Here is a 12,503-nt window from a genome sequence, read left to right on the forward strand (position 1 = left end):
CCAGATTATTCCCCCACATTGCAGGGGGAAAGGGACTCATTTGTAATCATCAAAGGAATGCTGACAGACTTGAAATGGGATTACACTCTATTATACTCATCCGAATTAAAGGTTTGTTTTGGAGATCATTCTTTGGTTTCTTCCCCTCTGCTCCTCCAGCCCCAAATGAGGTGATTTGTATTCACAGGGCATCGGAAGCAGACATGAAATCAGACTGTTCGCAAACATACGTTTAGCCTCCGTGGCCTGAGTTTTGAATTTTAATGTTGCCTGGTTTTCTGCATGTGGAAAACTTGGCTGTCAGGTGGAAACTGACCCCAAGCATCACTTCATCCAAGCATTGTTTCAATCTCTGACTTGTTAATGGACGAGAAATTCATTTCCAGAGGTTTGAGTGAGCAAGTGTACAGGTGTGAGAGGGAGCATAACGGTGAGAAATTCATGTAAGGAAATGTAAAATCTACACATGGGCAGAGTCCTTAGCATGTTCGTGAACATACTTCCATTCAATTCCGAGCTCTGGGGTTTGCTTACTATTTTTTGGAGAATGTAGCCTGCCAAATCTATTGCTTATCCCTCACACTCCTCTGTAATGTGTGTGTCCACGAACCCACTAAAAAAGCAAGCTTCCCCGGGAATTGAATGATTTTTTTGTAGTAGGTTGTATCATATCTAGCACAGCATCTGGTACTTGAGAGACTATAGACTGTTTCCCACTCTTCCCTACTTCCAGTGTGTGGTCGCCATGAAACTGAGGCTCACCTGTGGAGGAGACTTGAGGCTCTCACGTTGGAATTCACAGTCCTTGGAAGAGCTCAAGTAGGTCAAAAAAGTGTCTCATGATTTTTGCCATCAAAAAAATGAAACATATTAGAGAACATCCCTCTTAATACAAAAAGATGATACTCCCTAAGCAGAAAGACAAAGCAAGGAAAGTGGATAAAGTGCATTAGAAGTTGTGCCATGTCTTTGCCCAATTTTTTTTTTTTTTGAGACAGATTCTTGCTCTGCCATCCAGGCTGAAATGCAGTGGTATGATCTTGGCTCACTGCAACCTCTGCCTCCTGGATTCAAGCGATTCTCCTGCCTTAGCCTCCTGAGTAGCTGGGATTACAGGCATGCACCACCATGCGCAGCTGATGTTTGTATTTTTAGTACAGACAGGGGTTTCACCAAGTTGGCCAGGCTGCTCTCAAAGTCCTGACCTCAAGTGATCTGCCTCACCCTCCCAAAGAGCTGGGATTGCAGGTGTGAGCCACTGCGACTGGCCCCTTTAATAGTTTTTTAGTAAGGATTTATTAGTGGCAAATTTGTCACACACTCTTGAAAAGTAGTTTAGCTAGGTATATAGTTCTAAGCTGATGGTTGTTTTTTGTTTGCTGGTTTCTCAGAACCTGAAAAATATTATTTCACTGTCTTATGGCTCTCACTGTTTTTGCTGCAAAGACTTTTTAGATAACATTTCCTTTACTCTCTGATTACTTTTAAGACTGTGGCTTTGTCTTTAGTATTTTACAGTTTGAGTATGTCACATTTAGGTATGAACTTATTTTATTTATCTTCCTTGGAATGCTTAAATCTGAATCTTTCATCAATCCTTAAAAATTAATCCTAGGACACCATCACTTTGACTGTTGGCTCTCTCTCCTTTTCCCTCTTTCTTTTTCTGGAATACTGATCAGATGTATATTGAACCATCATTCTATCCTTCATGACTTACGACTTTTCTTTCATGTTTTCCATGTGTTTACCTGTTTTGCTTCATTCTGGATAATTTCTCCAGCTTTATTTTCCAGCTCACTGTTTCTCTCTTCATCTATGTTTAATCTGCTCTTCAACTTACTCCTCAGACTTTTCATGTCAATAGATACATTTTTCATGTTAGTAGATATATTTGATTATTTTACAAATATGCCTGTTTTTTTTTTTTGACAGCCTTTTGTTCCTTTCTCATGTTTTAAATTTCTTCTTAAATTTCTTTTCTTTCTTTCTTTCTTTCTTTTTTTTTTTTTTTTTTTTTTTTGAGACAGGGTCCTGGTCTGTTGCCCAGGCTGGAATGCAATGGCACAATCTCAGCTCACTACAACCTCTGCCTGATGGATTCAAGTGATTCTCATGTTCCAACCTCCCAAGTACCTGGGATTACAAGTACCTACCACCACACCCGGCTAATTTTTGTATTTTTTGCAGAGACAGGGCTTCACCATGTTGTCCAGGCTGGTCTTGAACTCCTGACCTCAGGTGATCCACCTGCCTCAGCCTCCCAAAGTTCTGGGATTACAGGCATGAGCCACCATGCCCAGCCCTAGATTCCCTTTTTTATTTCTTAAGAACTGTGTCATTGATGCTGACTACTGCTCATATAATGTAATTTTGAATTGTTTGATCCTAACGAGCAGCAATTTCATCTATAGGAATCTATAGATGGGCCTATATTGATGATGTTCCCATGCAGGCAGGATCTATGTGTTTATTTTTGCCAGTTGTCATGGGACAACTTTATTAGTTTCTCAGCTTGGGTTTCCCAGTAAGGTAATATGAATTAAAAACTCAGACTCCCAAAAGGCAGAATTTGGGTTACACCTTCTCAAGAGACATTATTTTCTTCTCCAATCCTGAGCCCAGACTAAGGCAAGTTTCCTTGTCATCTTTCTTGACAAGAAGGCTGATTTATTTTGCATCACCTTTGAATGAAGGTTTAGGCTTTCAAGGTCCTGGCTTTATGTAGAGGTCTTTATTCCAGTTCCTCACTTCACATTGGTCTAATGCCTTATCGCCTGCACTCAGGCACCTATTAAATCTTCATTGTCAAGACCATTAAGCAACTCCAACGTAGCCATAGGGTTAGCACCAGCTACCATCCCTAGTTCTCTATTCTTTCTTCATTTTTGTTTCCTGGATATTTCTTACATTTAATCACTCACCACTCACTTATGCATTAAAAGATGTTTCTTATATTTGATTCAGCATTTCTAGGTGTTTTGTTGGAGAAATAGTTTCAGAACACCAATGTCCAGAAACAAATTATAGACCCAATTCTATAATCAGTTCTTTAGGGCTAGATGGTACTATCTTTAAACAGGACAAGGAACGGACATTACTTATAAGTCCTGGGAAAGATCTGGCTCTCGTACATGAAGCGATAAACATGACAGAAGTGCCACTGCTTTAAACTACATGTAATTTATTTTCTTTTCTTCCCTTAGTATTAGAAATGCTACCGCAATTCAAATCACCAAATGTTATTTAACCTCTCTTTACCTCTGTTCCTTGAACTTTTTACACTAGCATCTCCTTTATAGCTACAATTGGGAGGACTACATGAGTTAACATGAAGTTCTTAGAACAGTGTCTGGCATAGAGTGCTGCATGTGCTCAATAAATTGTTTTTAGGGCCAGGTGCAGTGACTCACTCTTATAATTCCAGCACTTTGGGAAGCCGAGGCGGGTGGATCTCTTGAGTCCAGGAGTTCAAGACCAGTCTGGGCAACATAGCGAGACCCTGTCTCTACAAAAAGTGCCAAAAACGTTGGCTAGGTGTGGTGGCATGTGACTATAGTGCCAGCTCCTAGGAGGTACTGAGATAGGAGGATGGCTTGAGCTCCAGAGGTTGAGGCTACAGTGAGCCATGATCGCACCACTATATTCCAGCCTGCGTGACAGTGAGACCCAATCTCAGAAATAAAAAATAATTTTTTCCTTTTTTTTTTTCTGAGACAGGATCTTGCTCTGTCACCCAGATTGGAGTGCAGTTGCATGACCTTGGCTCACCGCAACCTCTGCCTCCCAGGCTCAAGCAATTCTCCTGCCTCAGCCTCCCGAGTAGCTGGGATTACAGGTACCCACCACCATGCCCAGCTAATTTTTGTATTTTAAGTAAAGATGGGGTTTCACCATGTGGGCCAGGCTTTAAAAAAAAATTTAAAATCCTAAAAGTATTTTTAACTCACCAGCTTCTCTTACTTATGCTGAGGGAAACAAAGTAAAGAAGTCACTGCCTCTGCTGAGCTGGTGGTGCATATGTGGGAGCCAGCTAAAGGGGGTGGCAAAATGACATGCCACAAGGGGAAGGGGAAACTCAGAAGACACCAGAATCACTTTGTCAGCTGCCTTTCCAATCCGAGATTCTCCTTCCAGTACTAGAATCTTCGTGACTCTAGGATCCCCCCCAACCCAACTCCTACCTTCATGGTCCATTGCTCAGCTTCAACCACAGTATGGATTTTTTTTTTTTTTTTTTTTTTTGGACAAAGTCTGCAACCTCCACCTCCCAGGTTCAAGTGATTCTCTTGCCTCAGCCTCCTGAGTAGCTGGGATTACAGGTGTATGCCACTATGCCCACTAGTTTTTGTAATTTTAGTAGGGATGGGGTTTCACCATTTTGGCTAGCCTGGTCTCGAACTCCTGACCTCAAATGATCCACCTACCTTGACCTCCCAAAGGTCAAGGGATTGCAGGCATGAGCCACAATGCCTGGCCATCAGTATGGATATTTAAAACCCGATAGGTACTGGATTCAAATATGACCTCTAAATTTTATTAGCAGTTGTGGAGCTGGGAGATCAGTAGGCAAGTCGGACAATAGGGGTGGGTAACAAGGGAGCAATTGTTCTCTCTCTGTACATTAACGTCAAAGAGGTGCCTTTCGAAAACAAATTTTTTTTTCTTGAGACGGAGTTTTCACTCTGCTGCCCAGACTGGAGTGCAGTGAGCGATCTCAGTTCACTGCAACCTCCACCTCCCAGGTTCAAGTGATTTTCATGCCTCAGTCTCCTGAGCAACTGGGATTACAGGTGCCTGCCACGACACCCAACTAATTTTTCTGTATTTTTACTAGAGATAAAGTTTCACCATGTTGGCCAGGCTGGTCTCGAACTTCTGACCTCAGGTGATCCATCCGCCTCAGCCTCCCAAAGTGCTGAAATTACAGGTGTGAACCACCGTGACCTGCCCTTTCTAAAAATTGTAAAGGTGCTAAGCCAACAAGATGGCTGTGAAGATCAGTGACCTCCATATTTTTAACTCATGAGGTCATCTATGTAACAAACTTTCCCATGTACCCCCAAACCGAAAATAAAAGTTTTTAAAAATAATAATTATTACTGGCGGAAAATATTGTAGAAAACATCATGAATTCCATCAGCAAAAACATTTTGAGAACACACCTCCAATACATGCACACTTATTTGTAAATTACATGTTGTTCTGTCAATTTCATGTTAAGTGTAAGCAAAACTTAACTCCATTTATTGTTAAGATGGAAAAGCCAATAGGCAAGAACAAAAGCTCTGACATTTTCCTCCTACCCCACTGGACCACTTTGCGAGTGCACCCACTTTGGAAGGACTGTGATGAAATGATGCTGAGGTAAGGGTCAGTCTATTCCGAATGCACCTGCAGCGATCACCGCAGGAACTATCAAGAAAGGTTAGGCAAATTGTGGCACCTTGCTCCTTCCTGCCCCCAATGCCCTTGCAGGTGAAGTCCCCAGCATGGCCCCATCCCTGTGCTCTGGCCAGCCTTGGTGCTGGAGCCTGCCTCAGCTCTGCCCCTACATGGGTGGTCTTGGGCAAGTTCATTACCTTCTCTGAGGCTGAGTTCTCATCTGTGAATGAGACCAGTCCTGATCTGATCTCATAAATCAGGACTCATAGAGTTGCTATGAGGATGAACTCAGATAAAACTAAGCTCAATTAACTTTTACCCTCTTCCTTTCTGTTTCTTCCCTGAAACTGCTGCTAGGCTTCCCTTTCCAATAAAGCACCAAAGCCATCAATAACAGGGACCACTTGCAAGCAGAGACTCTTCTCTGCCACCAAAAGAGCTGGCAGAAAACTTCAGATGTAGTCACTTTCCATGGAAACAGATGAGCAGATTCAGACACTGGCTATTCATCTCTCTTCCGTGGCTTCTAGGCAACTCCTTTGGACATTGGGTTTGTTTTTCTTTAGTTACGAGCTGGCTTTTCACTCCATAAATTTTTTCAAAGTAAAGATTAAGTCTTGAATAAAAAGGATGATGTGACTGAGGCATAATAAATGCAGAGGGAAGGGTGTGTGCATGTGTGTGTTTGTGTGGGTGTGCGTGCACAGGTGTCTACATTGGGAGGTGCCGATATGCTGAGGATGGACAGTCCTAGTCTCCCTGGTGATGAGCCCTATGGTAGGGGGTGAAGGGGACACCCAGCCACAGTCTGTGCCCATGGATGAACTGATGGATGGGCAGGAGGTCACCCTCCCCTCTGAACTCCAGAGGTGTGGTCCTCAACTCTAGCTGCACATTAGAATTGCCTGGGGAGTTTTCAAAAAGTGATCAGTGAGCAGGGCCAATTACATCAGAAGTCTTGGGGTACAGCCTGAATGTCCATAGATTTTTTTTTTTTTGGTCTTCCCTGGTGATTTTATTGTGCTGCCAGGGCTGAGACCCAATGCTTATCTGAAAGCAAACAAGGTTCAGCCTCTCCAAAATGAACAACTGTGTCCATCAATACTTAGTTCCCACCTCAAGGCTCCCAAGATCAATTGAATTACCATATGTCTATACCCTGGAAGTCCTGACCAATGAAATAAAGAGCTACCAGTCAGGTTTATTTATTGGGCTGCAAATGTTTTTGGCTCCCAGATTTAAGTGATTCTCCTGCCTCAGCCTCCCAAGTAGCTGGAATTAGGGGCACCCACCACCACACCAGCTAATTTTTGTGCTTTTAGTAGAGACAGGGTTTCATCATTTTGGCCAGTTTGTCTTAAACTCCTGATCTCAAGTGATCCACCCACCTTGGCCTCCCAAAGTGAACTGCATCCCACTAAAATTCATATGTTCGAATCCTAATCCCCAATACTTCAGAATTATGACAGTATTTGGAGATAGGGCCTTTAAAGAGGTGACTACATTAACATGAGATCATTGAGTGAGTCTAGTCCAATATGACTGACGTCTTTGTAAGAAGAGGCGGTGTGTCCACAGACACACATGGAGGGAAGACCATGTGAAAATACAGCAGGGAGATGCCATTTACAAGCCAAGCAGATAGGCCACAGAAGAAACCAACTCTGCCAAGACCTTGATCTTGAACTTCTAGCCTCCAGAACTGTGATATAATAAATGTTCCTTGTGTAAGCCACTCAGTCTGTAGTACGTTATTAAGGCAGCCCTAGCAAACCAATACAATCTGGTACCAAGTACCACTTAATGCTCACTTGGGCTGCCAATGACTATATACCAAGGGACTGGAATACTGGCCCAGGCCAGGTGGGGTGGTGCACACCTGTAATCTCAGCTACTCAGGAGGCTGAGGCAGGAGGATCACTTAAGGCCAGGAGTTCGAGGCTGCAGTGCACTATAACTGCACCCGTGAATAGCCACTGCACTCTGGCCTGGGCAGCAGAGCATGACTCCATTACAAAACAATGACACTTCTATTATGCAGTGACCTTTCTTTGAGGTCTGGAGACATCTGGGTACAAGGAAGCCCTTAAAGGCTGCTGCACACCCCTTGTCTCCCATTCCCTATCCCTCCTCCTTACATTCGCCACTACATGCTCTAGGGCAAAACCAAATGTGAAGACATAGGGTCATGTCTACTTTGTCCAAGGGCAGGAGTTCCCCAGGAGTTCACGTGGGAACTAGAACAATTATCTACCGTTTCCTTCTCTTCGTTCCTCCACATCTCTACCTATAAGCCCATCAATCACTTTGAACTTCTTGGAGAGAAAGAAAGAAAAAGAAAAGGAGAGGCTGGGTGCAGTGGTTCGCACCTGTAATCCCAGCACTTGCTTTGGGAAGCCAAGGTGGGTGGATCACTTGAGGTTAGGAGTTCAAGACCAGCCTGGCCAAAATGGCAAAATCCTGTCTCTACTAAGAACACAAAAATTGGCTGGCGTGGTGGTGGGTGCCCGTAATTTCATCTACTTGGGAGGCTGAGGTAGGAGAATCGCTTAAACCCAGGAGGCAGCGGTGATAGCAGAAATTACACCACTGCACTCTAGCCTGGGCGACAGAGTGAGAGTTCGTCTAAAAAAGAAAAAAAAAAAAAAAAAGTAAAGGAAAGGAAGAGAAAGAAAAGTAGGAAGGAAAGAGAAGACCCAGCTTTCCTTCAGCAGGGAAACAACACGAATTTAAAGAACCCCCCAAAATTAAAAATAAATAAATAAATCAGCAAGTACGATGGGACCATCACAAACTAAATACAAGAGATGAACTAAAACACCACTCTTTAAAGTAAGGCAAAAAGTATAGAATCCCTTGCTTTTTATGGCTACAACTCAAGAGGGCACCCCTCCCTCCTCTCAGCACTCATCCTCAAGCTCCAGCTCCCTGTCTCCTTCTCTGAACAAAGACGATGGGCATGGCATTATACTTCTGGAGTTTGTTTTGTTTTTTAAGTCTATGATGAGTTTGGACATCTCAAGCCAAATCCTCAATTTGAGAATGCAGTCAAATGAGCAGAACTCCATCCCAAAGAGGAAAGTGGATGAAAGCCAAGCACATTTGAGTATGAGATTAAGGATCAGAGGCACTAATTTTGCATGAACTTCTCTTGCCTTCGCTGGGATTCATTTTTAATGCAGTGATGATAGCCTTCCAGTGGCCACTGGCAGCATCTCAAAATCTTTGGGGATGAGAGAGAAGGGGGTGTTTGGGGAGCCTGTTTACCAGCAGGCTTGGAGGTGATTAGAACAAGTCACGAGCACGAAGTGGGAGGAGGAGGGGACCAAGATGCCGCCTCTGGCTTATTAAGAGTGAGATCGATGCTGGAATCCCCAAGGGCAAAAAAATCAATGACCCAGGAAAACTACACCAGCTGACAGTCCCAGGAAAAAGCTCAAGGAAGAGCTGCAAAGGAGAGAAAGGCTTAAGGAACTTTCCAAAACTCTGCACTGCTAATCTCCTGGGGGGAGAGGAGGGGTTCTATTGTACAGACAATGGCTGGGACCCCTGACATTCCGGCACTTTCTTTCACATGGATACACCATCCTCCCGCCTCCTTGACAAGTCAGAAGGGTCCCAAGTTTCCTCTATCGTTTGCTAGTTTTTGATACTCCCCTTATTTAGAAAAATAGGCAAGTATCTACATTGTCAAACACTTTTCTCTAGCCCTGGTTATTGTGATCGGGCTCTGCGGGGGAGGATCTGCTGCCTCTTTCCAGGCCTCAGATTTGGTTTCTATGCACTCCTTCAAGTTCATAAAAAGGAACAGGACCGACTGTCCCAAGAACACAGGCAGTAAGCTTTGAGGCCACAGGGGGTTCACGTCAGCTAAAACACTGAACTGAACAATCAGATGGCCATCTTTAGAGCTTAGGAATTGGGGGGGGGTCCCTAAAACCTTTCGGTTAAATTTCAAGTCAAATGAGCTAACTTTGGTAAACAATCTTTCTTTCTCCCTGAGATTTTTCTAATATTTCCCCAACCTCACACGATATAGAATTAATGTTTAAACTTAAGTACATCAGTGGTTTGGGAGGACATTATATTTCTTTTCTTCTCCCCAAAAGGCTTCCTAACACATTCTCCCTAATCTTCAGATCTCTAGAAAGCATCATTGATGAGAGAAAAAAAAAGGGGGAGCTGGTTGTAGGTAGTAATATCACCACCTACTGCTGGCTCAGGGAGTTTGAAACCCTGAAATTCAAGTTCGCAGGGAAAGCAGAAGGAAATGCCTTTTATGGTTTATACTATTTAGAATAACATGTATCCAATCATTAATTTTACTAAGGATATAGCCTCCCTGTTTGATAGCTCAACTCCACTGTATGTAACAGTTGTGAGATACAAACAATTCCAAACTTGGGTGGTAATCTATAGACTGTTACAAGTATTGCAATTTCTTCCCTAAAGCAACAAAACTCTTAAGTGTCTCTAATCTGTGAAAACAATCTAATGGTTACACTGCAATTTGCCTAAAGCAATATTTGTTCTGTTGCAGTGACATCACACACACAAAAACGCTTGTCAATTTTCAATTCTTTCCTTAGAAATCAGAGCTAGATGGTGGCTGAACTTAGAACTGCTTTCCATAGCTCAAGTCAGCTAATACAGAGCTTTTCTAGCAGCTACGAAAGTTCTAGTACAAAAAAAAAAAGGTTAATAGCACTTGAAAAGCCTGATGCATTTCCCCAGAACACTTACCACAGAGTTCTGATCCTGGGATGCTTGATTTTAAGGGCCATAGGTGGCTTGCCAAATAGGCATATCTTGGCTTCCTTGGCTAGGCAGGAATGCTGCCTTGATATTACATATTCAAAGCAAAGAACCTCTGACCTAAGGGCTCTCCACTAACAATGACATTCTCTGTTAAGTAAACTAGAAACCCAGCTCAACTTCTGGTTTGCCCTTGTTCTTTGCTGTGTACTAGTCTACTACACAAACAGGACTGAGGAGGACTCAGTTTACCACGATTATTTTGCAAAAGACCCTGCACTGCAGGACCCAACAGGAACTGATTGTGCAAAGCCTGAACTTGGCAGAAGATCCCTGGAGAAGGACCACTGTGGGCCTCAGAGGTGCTTCCTGAGCTGGGCTGGGGAAGGCTGAAGGCTTCCAGCCTTGCCAGAGGGAGATCCAGGTCTGTTTCAGCTGCAAGGATGTGTTACCTTAAGCAATTGCGGCGTTAACAGAAGTATGTACTCCTATGGCTATCGTCAACCTAGAAATCCCTTTCACTCTGGGGCATCAGTCACACATGTAAACTTAGAACTATCTGATACCTGCTGCCGGAGCCTGAGTCACGGTTCCCGAAAAGAAAAGCCTCCTAGTTTACTCGGGAGCGGGAAACTGGAATTGGAGAGGGAGGACGCTGGTACACTTTGACAGAGAGACTCCTCTCTGTTACCTAAGTGTCTCCTCATCCCTCACTGCCTTTCCACCAGACCTCCAGTCCCCGCGGGCTTCTCTTCCTACCTGCCAATATGGACGTGAGGTCAGGGGTCCCCTGGGTTAGTCTCCTTACATGGGCAAACGGGCGACGCAAGTGGCAAACCCAGTGCAACGCCTCCGACCACAACACGTGTATTTTATGGCGCTGGGCGCGGCACAGGGCTCAGTTTAAGGAGCCTCCAGAGAACGGGCTTGGATGAGGACCGGGTCCCTAATGCTGGGAAACTGACGAGGTCAACAGCAGGGCAAGAAACTCTAAATATATTACACACCCTTCCTTCTTGGAAGTGGCAGTCCCTGTCGCCACTTCACTCTCAGCTACCTATATGCCAAGGGCTCACACCAGACAAGCATCTGTGAGCACGCCTCAACTTTAATTCTACTCGTCCCCGCAGGGGCGGCTGCCCCCAGGCGAGGGCTCACCTGGGCGCTGCGCGGTGCCGGGGGCGCACGGCCAGGGTGGGCGCTCTTACCAGAGAAGTCGGTGAGCGCTGAGATCTCTTTGGAGCAGACCAGCACAGTGCAGTAGAAGAGGCGCAGGAGCTGCCCCGGCGGCTCTACCTGCCTGCGGAGGCCAGGATGCTGAGCAGGCTGGGGCGCGGGCGGCGGGCGCGCGGGTCCCGGCAGGAGCATGGTGCGCGGCGTGGCGGGGCGCTGGCCCAGGCCGGGGACGCGCGGGGGGTCGCAGGGCTAAGGACGGCGTCACATGGCGGGGCGAATCTATGGCCAGCGGCTCCGCGGCCCCCCGCCGCCTCCCGGCCCAGGCTGCCGGAGCCTCCTCCCCTACGTGGGCCAGCCCAGGCGCCCCAGCAAAGGGGAGGGGGCGGAGAAGTGGGGCGGGGCGAGGAGCCCCGAAAAGGATCCGCGTAGTTTCCCAGAGAGGAAATCTCCGCTGCTGCGGTGCGGGAGGAAGCGAGGGGGGCCGTAGGGAAAGCGCAGCCTTCGCGCACCCAGCCGCTGTCCTGGCGGGTCCCTGGCGCGTTGCCCGCCGCGGAGGGCGCCCCCCGTAGCGCGTCCCAGGCCGCGCACCTTGAGCGCCTTCCACGACCGGGAGACAGCCGGGCACCCGTGGCCCTGCCCGCGCTGGCCTGGTGCCAGCCTCGCTCTGGAGGCAGAAGGAGCGCGGCCGGTGCCCGTGACGCACTTTGGAGCCAGCGCCTCGCGTGCAGCTGGCGCCCTCGGGGCGGGGCTGATCTGGGGCCGCGGGAAGGTGGGGTCCTGGAGGCGTGGGATCCCAGTGCTACCATCCTCGCCACCCGCCGCGCGCCACGTGCAGTCACCCAACACGCACAGCTATCGCCATTTCACAGAAGAGGAGACTGAGCCCCGGCGCGGTGCCCAAGCTCTCGCAGCCAGGACAGCGACGAGCTGGAGGTCTCAAAACCAGTCAGAAGGCTCCGGAGCCGGGCTCTTTTGCTCCGGCTCGCCTTGCCTTGGGTACTGGTTGGCCGCAGCGCTGGGGGATCTGACACTGGACCGGCGCAAACAGCCGCCGGGCGCTAATAATTGGGCTTTGTTTTAAAGTGGGCCACAGCATCTTTCTGAATCTCTAGACTGTGCGCCGGGTGACCCACGTTTGGATGCCCAGCCAGTGGCTGCGTGGCCCCAAGTCAACGGTATAGAGGACA

General features: G+C 46.6%; 1 protein-coding gene across 5 annotated transcripts in view; it reads right to left on the reverse strand.

The window, feature by feature from the left end:
• The window catches only part of EVA1C (eva-1 homolog C), a 110,392-nt gene extending 98,368 nt beyond the window's left edge, over nt 1-12,024 (reverse strand). For all 5 annotated transcript variants that reach the window (XM_039480565.2, XM_039480558.2, XM_039480563.2 and 2 more), the window contains exon 1: nt 11,349-12,024. In XM_039480565.2, coding sequence (XP_039336499.1) covers nt 11,349-11,508 — 160 coding nt within the window. In that variant the 5' untranslated portion in view covers nt 11,509-12,024. The remainder of the gene's footprint in view (nt 1-11,348) is intronic.
• Nucleotides 12,025-12,503: the final 479 nt, after the last annotated feature.

Source organism: Saimiri boliviensis, chromosome 18 (genome assembly GCF_048565385.1).
Source record: "Saimiri boliviensis isolate mSaiBol1 chromosome 18, mSaiBol1.pri, whole genome shotgun sequence".
Lineage (NCBI taxonomy): Eukaryota > Metazoa > Chordata > Mammalia > Primates > Cebidae > Saimiri > Saimiri boliviensis.